Consider the following 21,969-nt stretch of genomic DNA (forward strand, 5'->3'; position numbering starts at 1 on the left):
TGGACTTCGATTGATTAGGCCCATTTTGCAACAATGGACGCTTCTTTCATACTTGTGCATTAGTGCAACAAACACTTATATTAGATAGTCTAGCCTAAGGCATTCACATCTGACTCTTTCTACACCTTTGTCTTTATTAAACTTGATCTTACATAGGTGTTTTCTTTAGTTAAGTAATATATGAGTTTTTGGACTATCTACTCCATGAAACCACCAGATTATCTGTTGTAAGAGAAATTAGATTGTCTATTGTGACTAAAAGTCTAAGATTTAACAAAAATAATAGTTAATGCCCATTTTTAGATGAATAATATTTAAAAAAAATGAATTTGTTCATAATTACAATCCAAGAATATTATGATTAAAGGTTTTAAGAATTCTTAAAATTGAAAAACTAAATAAATGATTTTTATTTCTATGTTTAGAGCACATTTAGGTTATATATATATACTTTGAATTCTGAAGTAAACATGGGTCTAAATGTGGGTTCTAGTTAGGTCCATAAACCAATTACAAAATTCTAAACTAAGGAAAATTAAATATGTATAGGTTCTTTTAAAAAAAATCAACAAATCTTCCTCAACATGAAAAAATCATAGAAAATAACAGAGAACTTCAAATTCAGCAAACCACGTGTCCATTTTGAAGTCCAAAAAATGTAGATCCAATATAACTAAAATCAACCAAAATAATATCTATAAAAAAGTTGACTAAAATAATGAACAAATGTTAATAAGCTAAAAATACAAAATTAAAACAAATATGTATAATGAACTCAATTTATTATTATTAAAAGAAAATGATTTAGAAATTAAAAACAAAATATATGGAAGGTACTTTTAATGTAAAGTAAAACTATAAACGTCTAACAAATATATGTGTCATCAGTACTTGGCTACAAAGTCCTGCACAAAATTGTGTGTTACCTCCATCCACCAAAATAGTAACAAAAATTTTGGATATATGTAGGTACAATTGGCCTAGAAGGGATTGAATGGAGCCTAAACTCAAATCTATTTTTTATCAAACACAAAAAAAACAAGGATAAGGGATAGAGAAAGTATGCACAAATATTTATACTAGTTCACCAAAGGGCTATGTCCAGTCCCCTTAAGCTCCCCACTTAAGAGCCTTAAGTATTATCCACCTCTCCAAGTACACAAGTATTTTTCACCTCTCCAGGCAAAGTATTAAACACCACTTTAGGCAGCAAGTATTAAACATGTCTCCAAGCAAATAATTTTAATCTCCCCTGAGATCAAGACCTCTTAACAAGTGAGAAAAACACTCTCTAACAAAGAGCAGACAGTGAAAGCTCACAAGGTAATATTCACACACTACAAGAAAAAATGGTTTTAACGGGATTTATTTTTACATTACTCAGGGTTGAAACCTCCATTAAGTCATTTACCCAGGATTGCGATTTCCCTCACTAAACCATCCATAGGGAACATGTTCCCTGTATTTTTTTTAAACTCTAGAAAAAGTCTTTCAAACCCTTGTTAAATATCATGTGTTTAAGAACCTCTGTAAAATACCATGAGTTTCAAAACCTCTGTAAAATATCACAGGTTTCAGAACCTCCGTAAAATATCATGGGTTTTAACACCTCTCTAAAATATCATGGGTTTTAACACCTCTGTAAAATATCATGAGTTTCAAAACTTTCGTAAAATAGCATGGGTTTCAAAACCTCCATAAAATATCATAGGTTTCAAAACTTTCATAAAATACCATAGGTTTCAGAACCTCCGTAAAATACCATAGGTTTCAAAATCTCCATAAAAATACCATAGATTTCAAAACTATGAAATTTTGTTTTTTTTTATTCATTTATCATTTAAGCATTCATGTGTTTTTTAAACCACGATTATTTACATCTATTGTATTTATTTATCTATGTTTGTTAAAGTATTTTTTCAATAAATAAAACAAATAAATGGATATAACATTCATAAATTGACAACATATATCAAAATATTGAAAAAAATATTCTAAAATATATCAAGTAAATACATTGAAATTCAAACTCAAACACAAAATGAGTTAAAAAAAACTACGGGGAAGCAATATAAGAAGAATAATACTATGAAGTACTACAAATGAAAACATAACATATTGTTCACAAAGCACAAAACAGGTCAAAAATTATTTCCATATTATACTATATTCTTCAACAATCACATATGCTCCTCTTGATGTCCAGAATTTGTTGGCACAGTTTCTTGATAAAAAAAACCTACAGTATAAACATGTATCATAATTAGAAATGTAAATTTTTTTAAAAAAGTTATTTAACTTTTATAAACATTATCGATGAATGATTGAACACAGTCAACTCAAGAGTCAATTGACCTTAATATTTTGAAAGAAAAAAATCATCATTGCCTCAAATCTTCTTTCACATTCTTCATATCAGGTTTTTTATCCTCCAATTGTGACTTTAATACAATAACCTATATTAAAACACAATTTATCATGAAAAAGAGTGAAAAAATCACACACATTAAAAAAAAAAACCAATCTATCAACAAAAGTTATACTACATTTGCTACAATTTTTAATATTTACCCAATAATATTCAACACAACATTTTCAATCTTGGCATGATAATCTAAAGTAAACAACACCAAATTGTTACATAAGAAAATGAATGTTCAATAACCTAATTCTTCAATTCTCTATAAGAAGAAGTTGAAGATATCCTAGTGCGAGAATTCCTAGCATATCCAAACACATGAGAAGGGCAAGGTCCCAATCCTATCCCTCGAACACGACCACAATGTTCTTCACTTCTTAAGGCATGAGCTAGTGAATCTTCAATTAATATATCTTGTGAGAGGGAATATGTATTTGACTCATATACTTGAATTTTTTCCTACAAAGGTGTGAAAGAATTGATAATATATATATATATATATGTATATGCACAAGAGTTTAATTCACATGATCGTGTATGAAAGCATAGGGACGTGGGAGGCGCGCTATAGATTGTATTTAACTCTTAAAGATTTTGGATGCCTTTTTTAAGTATAATTTTGAAAGGAATTAGGAAAATTGTTAAACATAAAAATTGTAGATAATTATATCATACTTCATTATCGTACTCAGAAACAAACAAACAATAAGTGAAGGAGATATTCATGCTTCACAATATACAAAAATCACATAGATTAAGATATTAAAGGTAAGAAGTTGATGGAGGTTCATGCACAATTATTTATATAATGTGTGTAAGGTATTACTCTAATTGCTTGTGAGTAACCTTATTGAGTAGGTAAACCCTAAATAAGACATTAGTCTCTCATGGATGCATTCAATATTTATCTTCCGCAAGTCGTTGAGTCAATAGTGGAGTTAAGTTCTTTTAATTCATGAGACTCTTAAGCAAAGTTAGAATTTGATTGATAAACAACTTTATGATTATGTATGATGAGATTAAGAAGTGTGATGTAACATTTAAAATATTCACCTTTTGTTGTATTTGTGATGAAATTAAATTTCATTAACTAACCCATTTATATATATGTTTTCAGTTTGTGATTAATGATCATGTATTGCTACTTGGGTAAACTATTATAGGTACAAGACCCAAAGGAAAATCATCACAAGATATATGTATATACTTTGATTTGCAAAACCAACCTCTTCGAGTATTTTAAAACTAACTATTAAAAGTTCACTTTATTTATGTATGTTTATATTTATTTTATTTGTGATATATATTAAGTACATTATAGTTATTTTAGGAATATTACATATTACAATATAAACTATGTGTTCATAAATATTTATTTATTGTATATTTAAAATATTGTAAAAAATGCAAAATACATAAATAAATTAGGTCTCATATCATTTAACATATATTTGAATTACACTCATTCATCACCCAAATTCTAAGATTATTAAGCGAATTTAATTACTTAAATTGCTCATTTGCTTTTGGAGTGAGATTCACTTAGCAAAATCAACATTAACTAAGCCAAAAAGCACTTCCATAATTTAAGACAACCATCCAACATTCAATTTAGATATTTTAACATGATTCACAATCTCATTACAACGTATAATTGAAATAAAAATCACAATCATACAATAAAAAATGTAACATATTAACTCAATATTCCATCAAATCACTACATCTACACTTAAACACGTAATTTCAAAGTAAATCAATCTCTAACAAAGAATGTAACATATTAACTCAATATTCCATCAAATCACTACATCTACACTTAAATACGTAATTTCAAAGTAAATCAATCTCTAACACAAATAGGTTAAACTATCAATTATCCAACTCACATGTTGTAACAAATTTCAAACATCAAAGTATAACTAATTTACATTCAGTTAAAAACAAATTATAATTTAAAGTAATTACTCTAAACTTCCAAATTCCAAGTAACTTAGTGATAGAATTTCAACTCAAACTCAAATTTTATCAATTCAACACAATATATCCTTCCAAAGTCATTCAACTAAAAAAGTTGATTGAATTATACTTAATCAATCCACTTCTCTTACTTGAAAGTGATTTAATTTGCAAGAAAAAAAATATGTTTTAGAATGAAAAAGAATGTATAACTAGTCTTAAGAACTCTCATGACCAAGAAAATGTCTAAAATAAGTCAAATCAATCTTAATGCAATGTCACCTTCTTAACTTATAAACATTTGAGAAACTAAAATATCCACAAAACCTTAAATGAACTAAAGAAAAAACTTATATAGCATAAAAAAACTAACATTTGAAAGAAATTCTGATAAGTTATAATTCCTTCTCATTCTCTATCATCGCACATGTAGATGTTCCGACCGGTTGACCGGGATCGTCTTTGCGCGTGGCTTGTCCTCGCGAGCTAGGGCACCTTTGTTATGCTCCGTCTATGATACCTGAAAAGAAGTGAACAAAGGGGCGCCCTCGCGGCCGTTTGCACTCCGACGATCAAGTCAGCTAGCGAGAAACATCAAAAGTGACACACCCTCTGGAGGTGGTCGAAAATAACTGTGCTGGAATACTAAAACTGCGTTGCCCTAATTGTCTTGTGCTCACAGTGGGTGCGCAACAAAAGCAACTAGGGTTTGTGTTCTGTGTCAACTGCCAGAATTAGGTTAAAACTCAATCCCCTTTTCAAACATCCCAAGGTCCCTTTTTATACACCTCTCGCATTTAAAGCGCGTTAAAGCGCATTGAAAGCGTATAAAAATATCCTTTGGAACGTTCGAATCTTAACTCAATTAGCGCGTACCTTAGCAATCTTTCACTGAAACATTTAATGAGCACGTGCTAATTGTCACATGTCCTTCTGACTTGGTTGTCATTCTGTGCGGAGGGCCTCACCGCGCCGTAACCCAACTTAGGGTTAACCCATTGTGTGAGTCCTCCTTTCTTGAAGTGCATCTGGCGCTTGAGGTGACGTGTTGGGTGTCAACTCACGCGCCCCAATCACTAGTTACTTGCTCTGGTGGTGTGTCTACCTTTCTCTCGTACCATGCACGTGGTTCTCCCCTGGTCATGGCCCTCTCATGAGTCGTATCTATCCCAGGGTCTCCCAGCAGTGGCGGAGGTACTTCATGAGTCAGGAAACCCTCTATTGGTGCTAGAACTTATGGCCTTGAAGCCACCTTATTCTTCTCCCTGTTATTGTTCTGGACTGTCGAGGCCCGAAGCCTCCTTGCGATGTCTTAGCTCGGTGTTTTGTCTTGGCGACGCCTTAACCCGGCGACGCCGTTACTTGGCGATGCTTTAACCTGGCGACGCCTTTCTTAGGCGACGCATTAACCCGTCGATGCCTCAGGCGGTCAATCTGTTGACTTTCTTCCTTGAGTCCCACGAGGGGTCCTACCACATGTTGACTTTGACTTTTAGTCAACGCCCGGGGACGGGACGGTACACAAACCCCCCAGTCTTGAGCTGACACTTATTTCAGCGAAAAGACTAAGGCATCGCCCTATTGTCCACGTGGCATTCTCCGTACTGCTTACGTGACATTCTTCGTACCGCTGATGTGATGTACCTTCGAGTGCTCTGACGATGTGACTCTCTCTGAGGGAGAAAGGTGACGCCTTGGGGCCTTCTAATCACTTGACACGTGGCTCAATTGCACGGCCAGCACTTGGTGCCTTTTGCGCTTCAAGTTAGTGCTTAATTTCTCGACACATGGCTTAATCGCACGGTGCCCATTCAGCGCCTCTTGCGTTTTAGTCGCAACGTTTAAGTCTTCGAAATCCCGCGCTTCATCTTACTATTCTATTCACTTTTTCGCCTCCCCTTTCACTGTTCTCCTTCTCTGTAACTTCTACACCCTTTGCGCTCTTTCTCCCTACGAAAGCTTGCGTTTTTCCTACTTCCAGCCACAAAGGTATGGTTTTTCTTACTCGATGACTCCTTCCCTCTACTGTATTGCTTTTGTAACTGCCTGGGACTGTTTACGTTTTCTGCATTTCGGTGTTCTACTTGTTTTCTTTGCTTTTCTTCCTAATTTCTTCATTCCTTTCCCCTTTCTGGACCTTTCTCGTGGGTGGGATTTCCTAAGGTTTCGTCTCATTGGCTTATTCGAAACCTCCTTCACTAAGCCTTTGCTTTTTTCCTTCTTCTTCAGCTTTTTCATCCATCTATGGCACGTACAAAGGTAACGCCCAATCCTCCTCCAAGGTTGATTATAAGACCCTCTATTCATGGGCTTCTGATGAACTCCTGAACGAGTGCACTACTTTAACCACCATTAAAGACGTGGAGGACCACCGGGGTGATTCGCTCCTATACAACTTCAATGCCTTCTACTGCACCCACGATGCCCACATCTCCATCCGCCAAGGCACCCTCGGGGAACCTGTTTGTGTGGACGATAGGTCCAGGGGGGAAGCCCTTCTTTTTTATGTACCAAACAGTCTTCAAGCGCGTTGGTGTGCGCCTTCCCTTTACGCCCTTTGAGAGGGAGTTACTTACTGAGATCAACACAGCCCCTGCCTAGTTACAAACAGCTGGGCATTCGCCCAGACTTTCCAAATTCTATGTGGGCATCTGGGCATCCCACCCTCCGTAGACGTCTTTCTTCATTTCTTCGAAGTGAAGAAACAAGGGAAAAGCCTCTGGGTGAGCTTTTCCGAGGTCGCCGACAGAATCCTCCTTTCCCTCTTTCAAAACTCATACAAGGGCTGGAAAGGCAAGTTCTTCAGGGTGTGTTGCGCCAAGCACGATCCCACGGCCTTGGATGGCTTTCCTTTGTATTGGGTGGAGAAACCCAAGCTGCTCAAACCCAAAGCTTTGGATGAGCTGTCCTCTGCTAATAGGGAGGTGTGTGAGGCCTTGGCTGGCCTGAGGATTGTCTTTGATACGTTGAAACTCATAGCTTGCGAGTTCAACGCGCACACCCTCTCCTCATACTTTGGTAGGGAGACTCGCTCCTTGCTCCTCTTCGTTCTTTCTTCTTTTAACTGTGCTTTCACCGGTTCATGCGTATGATGCTTGTCTTTTCAACTGCTTCCTTCATTGCTGAGTGTCCTGTTTATCTATTTTAATTTTCATTTATCTATATGCATTGTTAATCTGCAAATTTGCGCCAGTGGCGGAGTTGACACGCTGTAATTGGTCTTGAGCTTAAGTCCTAACTCCCAATTTTTATGTTTAGCTGTGTGCCTGATGCTTCCTGCTTGACTTGACATTGGCTCTAATCTCTGTTTTCTGATTTATCTGGTGTAGCATCGGTGATGGATTCTACAACAAGGACGGAGCTGGCCAGGTCCTTGAGAGTACGTCTCGCTGCAACGCCCACAAAGGCTGGTGTCTCCAGTACTCCCACCTCCGAACCAAACCTTCCTCCTCCATCGATCTCTCAAACACCGATTTCTTTTGAAACCCCACTAGGCCCGTCTTCACCACCACAAAGTCCCCGTACGTTGCTAACACCAAATTCACCTCCGCCCATCGCCGCAGTTCCCCTAGCTGTGGCTTCATCCCCTGCTCTAGCCCCCCGAGACAAAGGAAAAAGGGTGTTGGAGATATTGTCTGATGATGAAGACTCCGGTGAAGGGCTAGTCTTCAAGAGGAGGAGGGCTGCTAGGGCCTTCACCCCACCACCCACTTCCCCCATGGTGGTGGGTCTTTTAGGGATAGTCCATCTTGTGCCACATCCCCACCGCCACCGCCAACAGTCCAAAAAAGGGGCGGCGGAACTGAGCCATTGCCGCCTCCACCACCAACTGAGGCGCCTGTTGCTTCTGCATCTGTCCTCGCCGGCCCGGAAATTATCGTTATTTTCCCTCCAATTATTAAATTGATGAGGGTGTTTAATGGGGGGTTATCGCCGGGAGGCTCCCCTAATGAAAGGAGAGAAGGCATGCCTTATTATTTGGGGGCCTTCTTGGCCATTGCCCTTGACTGGCGTGCTCAGGCCAGGGCCAAAACTAAAGAGACCAGCGCTCTCCAAGCCCTTCAACAGGAAATGGCTATCCTGAAGGAGGAGAAGGAGAGCCTATCCCAAGGCTGGGCATGCTAAGAAGAAGTCTATAAGGCCTCTCTGAGGAGTGCTAGGGAACTTCACGTAGAAGCTTGCAAACGTCTACACGACGCAGGGCAAGCTGGCGCAGAGCTCCTTGCTCAGGTGGCATCCCTCAAATCCAAAATTGCTACTCTTGAAGTGGCGATGTGGGCTTTTGAGGCCCAATAGAAGCAAATGCTGGAGAAGGCCGAAGGGGAGCTAACTGTAAAAATGGAAGCGCTCAACCTTCTCCAATCTGAGCATGGTAAGTTTCAAGCTGAACTGGACAAGCTCCAGGTGGAGAAGAAAGTTCTCGAGAAGCAATTAGCTTCCGGGGACTCCACAATCGAAGAGCTGGAGCGGGCCAACAAGGAGCTTATTGGGGAGAAGGAGACTTGGAACTCCACCATTGAAAGGCTGGAGGAAGCTAGAAAGAAACTTATTGATAATATGGCTGACACCGTTGCAGAGGGATTCCAGAAGGCCCTGGCTCAAGCCGCCTATGAAAACCCAGGAATCGATACCTCCAACTGCAACCCTTTTAACCACATTGTTGATGGGAAGGTCGTGCCTCTCGACCTTGGGGAGTGAACGGCCGTTTGACAGATCTCCATCCTTCTTCTTGTAAATTTGCATCTATATTTTGAACTTACTTGTAATTCTGACACTTAACTATGTTTATTTACATGCCATTCCAACTTTATCTTTACAGACGCTTGTATGCTTTTAACTTCTCTTGCTCTTTCATTTGTCCATGCTTTCTTTATCATACCAAAGGCGTAGCTGGTACTTACTTCCAATGCGCGTTTCATCGCCTTGTCTTTTAACCCTGTAGGTAGCGCGTAATCTCTTCTCTTACCTTCCGCCTCGGAATCGCGATGTATACCCTTCTCCCGATCCTTTCACTCAGAACTCTGCTTGGCCTTTCTATCTGCGAGGAATCTTTCTTATGAAGGCGTCGCCTGCCTCGTCATTGCCCAAAGGCAAGGAGGGATTCGGTTTCTATTAGGGCCTCAACATCGCTCAAAGGCGAGGGAGGACTACATTTGTTCCTCTCTGGTGCCCCAACGTCGCTCGAGGGCGAGGAGGACTCATCTCACATGTGCTGGGTGTCTACACTCAAGTAGGTACCTACTCTGGGTGTCCTTAGTGTGTCTAAATACTTTTGGACAAGAGTCGCGCACGGGTGCCTACGCCCATGGAGAAATCTAAAACACCAAGGTGTAACGTTCTAAACATCAAACGTTGGGGCTAGCTGTTCTTACCTGAGGGGGGGCGGCGTCCCGAAGGAATCCCTTGACCCCTACTCAAGGACTAGGCACCCAGATTTTAACTTGCATCTATCGTCTGCTATCGGGGCCGTCCACTCATACCTGAGGAGGGGGCGTCTCGAAGGAATCCCTTAACCCCTGCTCAAGGATTAAGCACCCGGGTTTTTGACTTATATTGATATCTGGCACTGGGGCTAGTTGTTCATACTTGAGGAGGGGGCATACCGAAGGAATCCCTTTACCCCTGATCAAGGACTAGGCTCCCGGATTTAAGCTTGCATCTATCGACTGCTACCGAGGTCGTCCACTCATACTTGAGGAGAGGGCGTCCCGAAGGAATCCCTTAACCCCTGCTCAAGGACTAAGCGCCCGGGTTTTTGACTTATACTGATATCTGGCACCGGGGCTAGTTGTTCATACTTGAGGAGGGGGTGTCCCGAAGGAATCCTTTTACCCCTGATCAAGGACTAGGCTCCCGGATTTTAGCTTATACTAGACATACCTGTTCTCTTGCTCTGAACTCGACTTCTGCTTGAGTATCTGGCGGCGACGCCTTGTGCTTGGCGACGCCCTATTTCAGTAACACCTTATCTTGGCATCGCTATCTTAGCGACGTCTCTTCTTGGCGGCGCCTTATCTTAGCGACGCCTTATATTGGCGACGCGTTATCTTGGCAACGCCTCATCTTGGTGACACCCTATCTTGTCGATGACTTGTTTTGGCGACGCCTCCTCTTGGTGGCGCTTCAAGTTTTTGTCTCTGTTTCTTTATCCTTTGATCTTACATTCGAATGAGGGAAAAACTAGAGCAAAAATATTTTAAACTTCTCTTTTCTTTATTCGGGTGACCTCATTAAAAAACCCCCTGGAGGGAAAAAGAGTGTCCCCTTTACAAACTTTAACTGGAATAACATCAACTGAAATAAAAACTTTAAATTCACCGCATTCCGGCTACGTGAGATGGGGCTTCCTTCTAGAATCTCTAACTTATATGAACCGTTTCCTTTGGAGACAACTTGTTTTCCACCTCGTAAGGGTGAGCCTTCCTTATGACCGACTCACCGTCCTGGAATTGACGCGACTTCACCTTAGAGCTTGTACTGGCGCTCCAGTCTTCCTTTCGCAGCTTCAACCTTGATTTTCGACTCTTCTCCGGCTCTCGTTCTGTTGGTGAGGCCTCTTCGCGTTCTTCTTCCATTAGCGAAGCATCGCCTTTTCTTCCTATTATATGCACATCTTCCCCAGGCGTCGCCCTACCGGATGCATCGGGCACCGCCTCTCCTAACGGCTCTAACTCCGTTTGTAAATCTTAAACAGGCGGTCGCTCAATCACCATGACCACGCCTCTCCTTGTCTTCAGGCTATTTTCATAGTACTTACGGGCCTTTTCCTGATCTGACTTGATCACAGTCACCTTGCCACTAAGAGCTGGCAACTTCATCTTCATGTGGCGTGTGGAGGACACCGCCCTTAATCTGTTCAAGGCGGGTCTGCCTAACAGAATGTTGTAAGCTGAGTTGGCATCAACCACCAAGTATCGAATTCCCTCGGTGCGGGACGCCACTCCATCAGTGAACGTTGTCCTCAGTTCTAAATAGCCACGTACTTCTACTGGGTTATCTGCAAACCCATACAAGCACCGTATAGGGTCTCAATAGGTCAGGGGACAATTGTAGCTTGTTAAAAGTCGACCAAAACATGACGTTTGTAGAACTGCCTTGGTCGACGAGGACCCTATGTACCTTTCTTCCCGCTGTGACTATCGAAATGACCACTAGGTCATTGTCATGTGGGACGACATCCCGCAGGTCAGCTCTTGTGAAAATGAGGTCTGACTCCCATAGGTTGTCCAGAAATTCTTCTGCAACCAAATTTATTGACCTTACATATTTCTTTCGCTGAGAGGCAGTGGGTCCTCCCCCGGAAAAGCCGCTAGAGATGGTGTGCACTTCTCCATGAGTTGGGACTTCATGCGCTTGACCCTCCTTTGGCGTTGCCACGTCTGGGGTCACAGTGGATCCAGCGAGATAATCCTTCAAGAAACCATTCTTCACAAGTTCATCCAACTGGTATCCCAGCACCAAGGAGTTGTTAATATGGTGCCCAAATGCTTCGTGAAATTCGCACCATGATTCCTTGTGAGGTCCCAGTATCTTGTCAGACTTCGTTGGCGGCCTCAACCTGTCAGCTATATTGGGCACAACGATGAGGTCTTTAAGTTCCACCACAAAGTTGTGCCTTAGTGGTCTATTTCTCTCTCTCCTTCCTTCTGCCCGACCCCTAGGCTGGGTCCTCCTTGTCTCGTAGGCGTGCTTTCTGTCTGGGTTCCTTCTCTCTGTGGCAGCTTCGTGGACCCTAGCGGGTTGTGTGCGTATATGCGCTCTTGGTCGCGCAGGTGCAGCAGTCGTGCACTTCTCGTACGCCTCGCCCTCTGAGGCAATGTGTTCTACCGCTCGACGCCTTACTTCCGCAAAGGTCTTAGGGCGACTGCGGTTAAGCGATTTGCTAAAAGATCTAGGACATACCCCCTTCCTAAATGCCTATACGATCATGGGCTTGTTTGTGGTACCCACCTTCACCACCTGCACCCCAAAGCGGCTTATGTACTCTTTCAGGGTTTCCCCTTGGTATTGCTTCACGTCGAAAAGGTCATACGAAACTGGGGCTGGGGCCCTGTTGGCGAAATACTGCTCTCTAAATAATCGTGAGAGCTGTGCGAAAGACGTGATGTGACCCTTTGGAAGGCTGATGAACCAATCCATAGCCATCCCAGTTAAAGTGCTCATAAAGAGCTTGCACCTTGCGGCATAAGAACTGCCAACCAACATCATCTGTGTGTGGAACGCAGTGAGGTGCGCTTCAAGATCCTCCATCCCTGTGAAGGTTACCTTGGGCCCCGTGCACGTGTTGGGGATCACTCTCTCTAGGATCGCTTGTGAGAATGGTGTTGTGAATTCTCTAGGTGGGGAGGCAGTCTCAGACTCGTCTATATCGCGCCATCCCCGGCGTAACTCCTCGTTGGCACGGTGGAGCTCATCGTTCCTCGCCTGAGAAGCTGCGAGATCCGCCTGCATGCGCTCTTGCTCCGCTTTTGATGCTGCCATTGCTTCTTGCAGCCTTTGCATCATGCCCGCTAGTTGTTGCATGGTCATCTCTTCACTCCTAGAGCGCGCAGGTCTCATCTTCGTGACTCTCTGGAAACCTTCTTAACTTATCTGGGTTTTGAGAACTGGAACTGGAAAACTTGTGTAGTGGGACTGATGTTTTATATCGGCCCCACGGTGGGCGCCAAATGTTCCCGCCAGTTGATCGGGATCGTCTTTGCGCGTGGCTTGTCCTCGCGAGCTAGGGCACCTTCGTTATGCTCCGTCTGTGATACCTGAAAAGAAGTGAACAAAGGGGCGCCCTCGCGGTCGTTTGCACTCCGACGATCAAGTCAGCTAGCGAGAAACATCAAAAGTGACACACCCTCTGGAGGTGGTCGAAAATAACTGTGCTGGAATACTAAAACTGGGTTGCCCTAATTGTCTTGTGCTCACAGTGGGTGCGCAACAAAAGCAACTAGGGTTTGTGTTCTGTGTCAACTGCCAGAATTAGGTCAAAACTCGGTCCCCTTTTCTAACATCCCAAGGTCCCTTTTTATACACCTCTCGCATTTAAAGCGCGTTAAAGCGCATTGAAAGCGTATAAAAATATCCTTTGGAACGTTCGAATCTTAACTCAATTAGCGCGTACCTTGGCAATCTTTCACTGAAACATTTAATGAGCACGTGCTAATTGTCACATGTCCTTCTGACTTGGTCGTCATTCTGTGTGGAGGGCCTCACCGCGCCGTAACCCAACTTAGGGTTAACCCATTGTGTGAGTCCTCCTTCCTTGAAGTGCATCTGGCGCTTGAGGTGACGTGTTGGGTGTCAACTCACTCGCCCCAATCACTAGTTACTTGCTCTGGTGGTGTGTCTACCTTTCTCTCGTACCATGCACGTGGTTCTCCCCTGGTCATGGCCCTCTCATGGGTCGTATCTATCCCAGGGTCTCCCAGCAGTGGCGGAGGTCTTCATGAGTCAGGATACCCTCTATTGGTGCTAGAACTTATGGCCTTGAAGCCACCTTATTCTTCTCCCTGTTACTGTTCTGGACTGTCGAGGCCCGAAGCCTCCTTGCGATGTCTTAACTCGGTGTTTTGTCTTGGCGACGCCTTAACCCGGCGACGCCGTTACTTGGCGATGCTTTAACCTGGCGACGCCTTGTCAAGGCAACGCCCCCTATTGGCGACGCATTAACCCGGCAATGCCTCAGGCGGTCAATCTGTTGACTTTCTTCCTTGAGTCCCACGAGGGGTCCTACCACATGTTGACTTTGACTTTTGGTCAACACCCGGGGACGAGACGGTACAGTAGAGAAAGATAAAAATTATATATAAAAGTTAGAAATAATTTTAAAAATAATAAAAAATATTTAAAAATATGATAAAATTTATATATGATTAACTAATTAAATAATTAAAATTCTTATGGTTTATTTTTAAATATAATTTAGAATTTTAACCCTTATTCTCTTTAAAAATTCATCTTAAAAATAGCGATCTTACATATTTTAAAAAAATATATTAACTATTAAAAAAAATAATAAAAAATATTTAAAAATATGATAAAATTTATATATGAATAACTAATTAAATAATTAAAATTCTTATGGTTTATTTTTAAATATAATTTAGAATTTTAACCCTTATTCTCTTTAAAAATTCATCTTAAAAATAGCGATCTTACATATTTTAAAAAAATATATTAACTATTAAAAAAAACAAAACTCAAACAAACTCACCTATAATTTAGCCTTAGAAAATTTCATTATTTATTCTGTATTGAATTTCATTTTCATTTTTCTATTTAGTTATCTGGCTGGCAAGGCTCTCCCCACCCTCTTCTTCTCTCTCAATCACACAAAATATTAATTAACAATTAAATTATAGTTATTTTATGATTTAAGAAAAAATATTTGTTTTGTTTTTTTGTTTTTGTCTGTCTGACTGAGAAACACAAAGCCGAGGAAACAAAGAGAAAGAGAAAAGGCGCAACCGCGAAATTGAGAGACCAAATCCAACCACGCCAGCTTCGAAACGCTGCGTTCCACTCTCCAAACCCTAACCCTATCCCCGGCATTCCTCCGGTCGCCGTCGACGACGTCCGCGCTAACCGCACGAACCCGAAGAAACCGATCGATTTCACGGTCTCGGAAGAGCGAATCGATCTGAGAGAAGAAGAAAAACCGGAAAGGGTGATCTCAGAGGAGGGAGCGAAAAGATGCCGTCTCACGCGGATCTGGAGCGTCAGATCGAGCAGCTGATGGAGTGCAAGCCTCTGGCGGAGTCGGAGGTGAAGACGCTGTGCGATCAGGCGAGGGCGATTCTGGTGGAGGAGTGGAACGTGCAACCGGTGAAGTGCCCCGTCACCGTCTGCGGCGATATTCACGGCCAGTTCTACGATCTCATCGAGTTGTTTCGGATTGGAGGGAGTGCACCCGATACCAATTATCTCTTCATGGGTGATTATGTAGGTCAGTCACTTTTGAATTCAATTCCCCCTTCCTTTTTTTGTATTAGGGTTCTGAGATTTTTTTTTTGTTTTGATGAGAAGAGGGCTTTGTGGCTCTCAATGTGTAATTTGGTTTCATAAATATTGAATGAAATTATTACCAGGTCGATAGCACGGTCTTGGAATTTTTTTTGAACGGATTATTTTTGTTCTAGCCGTTATTGATGGTCTTTGTGAATTAAGTGAGCTTGTTTGTTTCCTTGTGTTCCATGTTGTCTCTGGAATGGCTATGCTTAAATATAATGATAAGAACTTAAACTTTTAAGGCCTCCGAAACTTGTTTGCTGGAGAGCAGTTTTGTGAAATTTGCTCCTTCCGTCCTGGTGAGGTGATTTTTTCTTTGGGCTGCCTTGAAATTGAAATAGTGGGTATCAGTTAGTGTTATGGAAGTGTGGTTGTATTGGGACTGGAGGGGTGAAGTTCTGTGATGTCCCATACGTGTTTGTGAAGTATTCTTGAGAGTTTTTTTTTAAATAATTGTATAATGCCTATATGGTTTCCCATACCTATCTTAGCACATAATTTCCAGATTTCTCTTGCATGATTGCTTTGATATTCTGATCTAATGCCCATATCAACACAATGAACTAGCAAAGCGTGTGTAGCAAAATCTCATCTTTCACATCTTTACAGATGATGGTTGATGGGGCGGTGACTTTGGAGCTATTCCTCACTGTAGGAAATAGACAATGATTTCTGCTGATAATGGTTTACAGTTATATTTTATTTTAGTAATGTTTAAGAAGTATGTTCTTACTCTGGACTTTTGGGATGACAATTATATATTTATTAAGTTAATGATTTTTTTCTTGCATATCTATCTACATATTCATCTTCCATACTATGTTTTGCAAGAATAGACATGTTGTATTGTACCTGTATCGTATCTGTCTAACATAGATGTTATCATTGGTCATTATATTTATATTAGTGATTTTTTTCAGTGCATAACTATCTGCATATCCTACTCCTATTGCTTACTACGTTTTGCAGACATGTTGCGTAATACCTGTATTGTATCTGTGAAACATAGATGTTACCATTGGTCATTATAATTTATTTTTTTTGTCATATTGCGTAAACCCTATACTCTTCATCTCTCTGGATACTTCTGCCTTTTCCTCATGATAATGGCTTAATTCTTGCAGACCGTGGCTACTATTCAGTGGAGACTGTTTCTCTTTTGGTGGCTTTGAAAGTTCGTTACAGGGATAGAATCACAATTCTCAGGGGAAATCATGAAAGCCGTCAAATTACTCAAGTGTATGGACCATTTCTTCTCATCAATGTTTCTCACGCAACAAAATCTCTGGATCCATTGTCACTTTCGTATTTGTTAAGTTCTACATTTTAAACTGAGGGTTTGATGTATATTCAGCCACAATTATCAATAGCACACTATAGTTGGATCACATTACAAAATAGCTTGGTGAAATGGAACTCAAATAGTGTTGCAGTTTTGAATAGCAGCCATTGCAGCTACTATAGCATTGAAATTGCTGTCTTTTGCAGCTGGAATGAGTGTGGCAGTGATGGATGGATGCAGAAACCCTAATTTATCCCTGTAATAGCACCTCACTGTCTTCTAGGGATGTATTTGGGGTAATTTTTCCCCAATTGTTGTTGAATAAACGTTATAGTGCTCTGCCATATTCTGGCATCCATAGGCAATTTGTGAAGGGGCCCCCGTTATGGTAGCACCATAGGCTGCAATGTCATGTTTATATGGTTGAATTTTGGTCTTCTGCTATCTGTCATTGATAACTTTGATTGCCCCTCCCTCTCTTGTTGAATCAGAGGTTTCAAATGTAAGCCCAAATTTCTCTTAACATGCATCCAATGCATTCTCACTTTCAAACACCTACCTTTCTCTGGTGGCAACATGGTCCACCTAGTGGTGACATACCCCTAGTTTCTGTTCGTCCCTGACATCTGCTGCCATTTTTCCTATCCTTTTTTTTGCACACTCTAATTATTCTCTTTTTCTCTTTAATTTTTTGGTCTGTTCTCTAACCTTGTTACTTTTCATTTCTAATAATGAATGTCTTAATTTTAGATGACATTTTTTTAGTATTTGAGCGCGTGCACACACACACATATCATTTAACATTTATCTAAAATATGGAGCTCCCTTGTTGGTGCTCCATCTATCCAGTAGGTGATTTCAAAGGGCTTAAGGGCAACAATTTGGTTTTATAACGTATTTTGGCCATATATTTTTTCTCTTTTTAGATTTGTCTTTCTCATCAGTATTATGCTGACTAAAAAGTTTAGTTTTAAGACATAAAAAGTTAGAATAATAAAAAATTTATGTTTTGCTTTTAGCTATCTATTAGATGCCTAGGGCTGATATAGAGACCTTTATGGTCCTTTACACTGAATGCATAGCAAGATTGCTTGTGCCTATGTGGTGAACTCTACTAAGTACTGGTTCCAATGTGAACTTTTTGTGGTTGAAATTAATTTGGACACATCTGTTAATTATGTTCAGAAGTTCAAAATTAATTTTACCAAACTCAATGAAAATAATACTTTGTTGAGATGAACCTGGTACATAAATTCCTATAGGAACTAACTTCAAAAGGTACCCTGTCTTTTATTGTGAAACATTAAGATTACAAACCAAATGATCAATGATTTGACCAGACTTTTAAGTCAATTATCAATCTCAGAACCAATTGAGTGAGATGAACGTGGTACATGAATTCCTAGGGGATCTAACTTTAAAAAGATTCCCTTTAGCAGCTAAAGATTATATACTAAACTTGTAAGTTGTGTATGAATGACACTTGTTAAAACCAATTTATCAATATTAGGCAGAAATGAAATGGGAAAAAATAGAAATTCTCTTTAAACACCAAACAATAGTTTTTTTTTAACTAAAATGTTTGCATTGTTTTGTCATTTCATTTGTCCTTTACCTTCTGCTTTCAGGTATGGTTTCTATGATGAATGCTTGAGAAAATATGGAAATGCCAATGTCTGGAAATACTTTACAGACTTGTTTGATTATTTACCTCTGACTGCCCTCATTGAGAGTCAGGTTTGAGTTAAATATGTTGCAGAATACTCATCTGAGTAATTTTAATGCCAACCTCTAACATATACTTATATTACAGGTTTTCTGCTTGCATGGAGGTCTCTCACCTTCTTTGGATACGCTGGATAACATCAGAGCATTAGATCGTATACAAGAGGTTTGTATGTAGTGGCTGGCATGAATGCACCGAGTTTGCTTATGATCCATTTAATATGAAGAATATATATTTGGAAAATGATATCTTGAGCTTGGTATACGTCTGATTTTTAATATGGTTTGAGAAATATTTTACATGATGTTGCAATTATAGTTTTTCTTTGGAGATTATTTCATCTAGAACCTACAATCATGTCCTTCCTCTTTATATTTAATCAGATATATTTAATCTGATATATTTAATCAGGCCCAACAGAAGGAAAATTAAATGACTCAAGGATTTCATAGGATGGTCTTAGAATGCGAAAAATAATATTTATAATATTATTTAGTTTATATTTTAGTTCCCTAAAATGAGATGATGACGTGTGTACGATCATCATTTTGTTGTTGGTGTGTCTTAGCTTATATAAGTGTATTTCTTCTTATCTATTATCATCAATGAGAATATCAATGTTTATCTATTAGCTCTCAGTAGTTCTTTATTTGTAGTTTTTCTTAGTTTTACAGTAGCTTAGCTTTAGCTTCTTATCAAATGGGCCTTTCATAGTGCCTACTCCACCTCCCATGGATACCTACTACCACCATTATTTGTGGTCACTACAACCACAACTGTGGCTACAACCATCACCCCCAATTGATTCACAAGCTCATCCACACCAACATTTGTATTATCCTCCACAACAACCACAACCATCATGACACTGCTGCCACAGCAACACTGGAGCTCCACTGCCATCTTAACCAACATTTACACCAACTTCACCAGACAAAACCACCATCTATGCAAGCCCCTATTTTTCATCCCACTCCACTTCCAACACAATTGTTGCAATTGCCACAATCTCAACAACAATTCCTTCCGCCACCTTCCTACGAACCCTACACACCATCCATATTATGAGCTGTCACGGCCACAATCACAGCTGGCACAATAGCCACCACCACCACAGTGGTCATTAATACCTAGTTTTCCTCCATATCCTCTTGGATTTTCCCCTCACTTATATGACAGTCCAACTGTGGGTTTCAGAGTCACAGCAACCACTGCCAGCATTAACACAACCTTTGTCATCAGCTACAATGGATCTCCACCACCTTCACACATATATCACCCTCTTCAAAACTCTTCTACACTTTAGTTGTCTCCACAGCTGCAAAAGTTGTCTCTACCTCCTTCATTAGATTCTTGCTCTTCTCCTCTCACCTTGTCCTCCTCTTCTTACCCATCATGTCGTCATACCCCCTTGGGTTTAGTTCTCATCATGTTGCTATCCTCAAATATGAGTCATGCTCTTCTACATCATTGGGAGACAATTGTTTTTTTCCTTTGCTCATGCAGACCACCAACAAATAGTGCCACGTGTTACACCTGCACCCCCACAACCCATTTCCTTTTGATTCCTACACACATTTACATTTTTCAGTTCCTTTTCCCCCAAGCCGGCTGGTTTCCATCTATGTCAACAGCAGCCAGCCAAGCCATTGGATTCCCAACCTTTAAACTTTCTCAAATCTCTATCCTCTATTCAAACTATTATGGCCCTTCCAATTATTCCAAAGTTTAAGTTGTCAATCCTCCCATAATACCACCCAGTTTGACAAAGTTACTAGAATCAATTTTTTAAACCCTAAATCAACCCTTAGGCCCCCATGTCAAACTTTATGGGTGTCTTTTTCACACAAATACACCTTCCCACAAATTCTTGTAATTCTTACATATACCTCGATACACCTCATAATATGTCGAACAAACAAAATTGGCCTTCTAATTATACCCCAACTCATCATCCACTTGGCTTTCTTCATAAAGCCACTATTAAACTCATCTTCTCGGCCCTCTATTTCAACAACTTAATGCAATTTTTAAGGACCTTGAGGACAAGGTCCAATGTAAACGGGTGGGTAAATGATAGGATGGGTCTAAAGAGGCTGGAAAGAAGGAAATTTTAATGGTTAAAGGATTTTATAGGATATAGTTAGAATAATATAATATTATTTAGTTTATATTTTAGTTCCCTGTATAGTGACGTGATGAAACTTGTAGGGTCATCATTTAGTTGTTGGTATATTTTAGGTTGTATAGGTTTACATGAATGAATCAGTGAAGAATATGAATCTTTAGTTCTTTAATGGTAGTTTTTCTTAGTTTTACAGTAGTTTAACTTTAGCTTCCTATTGGGCATAGTCAGGCACATAAAGCTTTTAGGGTATCTCATCTTAAATCTCCACGATGTAAAGCCATTTCTTAACTTTTTTCTCCCAGTTACCTTCTCGATTATCTCACCTGGTTTGCCTAACAATAACAATAGTACTTGTATGTTACAGGTTCCACATGAAGGACCAATGTGTGATCTATTGTGGTCTGACCCTGATGATCGCTGTGGATGGGGAATATCTCCCCGTGGTGCAGGATACACATTTGGACAGGATATTGCTACTCAGTTTAATCATACCAATGGTCTCTCCCTGATATCTAGAGCTCATCAGCTTGTTATGGAAGGATACAACTGGTGCCAGGTGACTGACAAGTTCTTTCAATCAACATAATGATCTATTGCCACACTGGGAATGCCTTCTTGATACTATCTGTTGTCTTTATGTTGATTATCTTTCAGGACAAGAATGTGGTTACCGTATTTAGTGCTCCAAATTACTGTTACCGATGTGGGAATATGGCTGCCATACTAGAAATAGGAGAGAATATGGATCAGAGTTTTCTTCAGTTTGATCCAGCTCCCAGGCAAATTGAGCCTGACACCACACGCAAGACTCCAGATTATTTTTTGTAACTTCATTTATCTACCTGTTTGTAGTTATTGCTTTCTGCTGTTACTGTAGATGTGTCTTTAAGGAAAGAGGAATTTTTACTGTTTAAGTGGAGGGTGGTCATCAACATATTTCTTTCTTTCGGAGTTTACCTGCCGCCGCCGCCGCCATATTTGTACAAGAAACCAATAGAACTGACAAGCCACCAATCGGGGTTGTATATTTTTGGGAGGAGGAAGCGGCAATAACATGGTATATCTTGTTCTGTAATCCTTTTTTCTTTTCGTTAAATTATATCTCAAGTTAGAGAGCAGATTTTTGAATCCCGACATTGTTGTCCATTTGAGACTTTTGATGATGCCTAATGAAAGTGCAGGTGTTAATTTTTCGTGATTAAATTATATCATGGTAGCCTTAAGTTTTTTTTATTTGAACCAATTTGTTGTTGCTCATTTTAGTCTTTGACTTCCTTTTATGTTGAACTGAGTCGACAGTTTTTATCAAATTTTTCACCCGTGTCAAATGCTGAATTAACATGCCAAATTCTTCAGAGGGTACAAGTGCAGTTATTGATTCAAGTTTCCTTGCTTACCTTTAGTGCCTACTTTTTTCCCTTCTCTCTTCTACACCTTTCCGGTGGTTTATAATGCGG

General features: G+C 40.1%; 1 protein-coding gene across 1 annotated transcript; it reads left to right on the plus strand.

Moving 5' to 3' along the window:
• The first annotated feature begins 14,737 nt into the window (after positions 1-14,737).
• LOC137806643 (serine/threonine-protein phosphatase PP2A-2 catalytic subunit) lies at positions 14,738-21,715 on the plus strand. The gene is made up of 6 exons (XM_068606857.1): positions 14,738-15,314; positions 16,501-16,615; positions 18,287-18,395; positions 18,472-18,549; positions 20,877-21,068; positions 21,167-21,715. The coding sequence occupies exons 1-6, from the start codon at positions 15,062-15,064 to the stop codon at positions 21,338-21,340; spliced, it is 921 nt and encodes a 306-aa protein (XP_068462958.1). The 5' UTR covers positions 14,738-15,061; the 3' UTR covers positions 21,341-21,715.
• The last annotated feature ends 254 nt before the right edge of the window (positions 21,716-21,969 follow it).

The sequence above is a fragment of the Phaseolus vulgaris genome, chromosome 3, assembly GCF_000499845.2.
Source record: "Phaseolus vulgaris cultivar G19833 chromosome 3, P. vulgaris v2.0, whole genome shotgun sequence".
Lineage (NCBI taxonomy): Eukaryota > Viridiplantae > Streptophyta > Magnoliopsida > Fabales > Fabaceae > Phaseolus > Phaseolus vulgaris.

What these genes read in the sequence shown, in the direction of transcription:
- LOC137806643 (XM_068606857.1), top strand. Translation starts at nt 15,062, where the DNA reads ATGCCGTCTCACGCGGATCTGGAGCGTCAGATCGAGCAGCTGATGGAG. An exon ending in AGCCGTCAAATTACTCAAGT is followed by an intron (nt 16,616 to 18,286) that starts GTATGGACCATT and finishes TTCTGCTTTCAG; the next exon opens with GTATGGTTTCTATGATGAAT. An exon ending in CTGCCCTCATTGAGAGTCAG is followed by an intron (nt 18,396 to 18,471) that starts GTTTGAGTTAAA and finishes CTTATATTACAG; the next exon opens with GTTTTCTGCTTGCATGGAGG.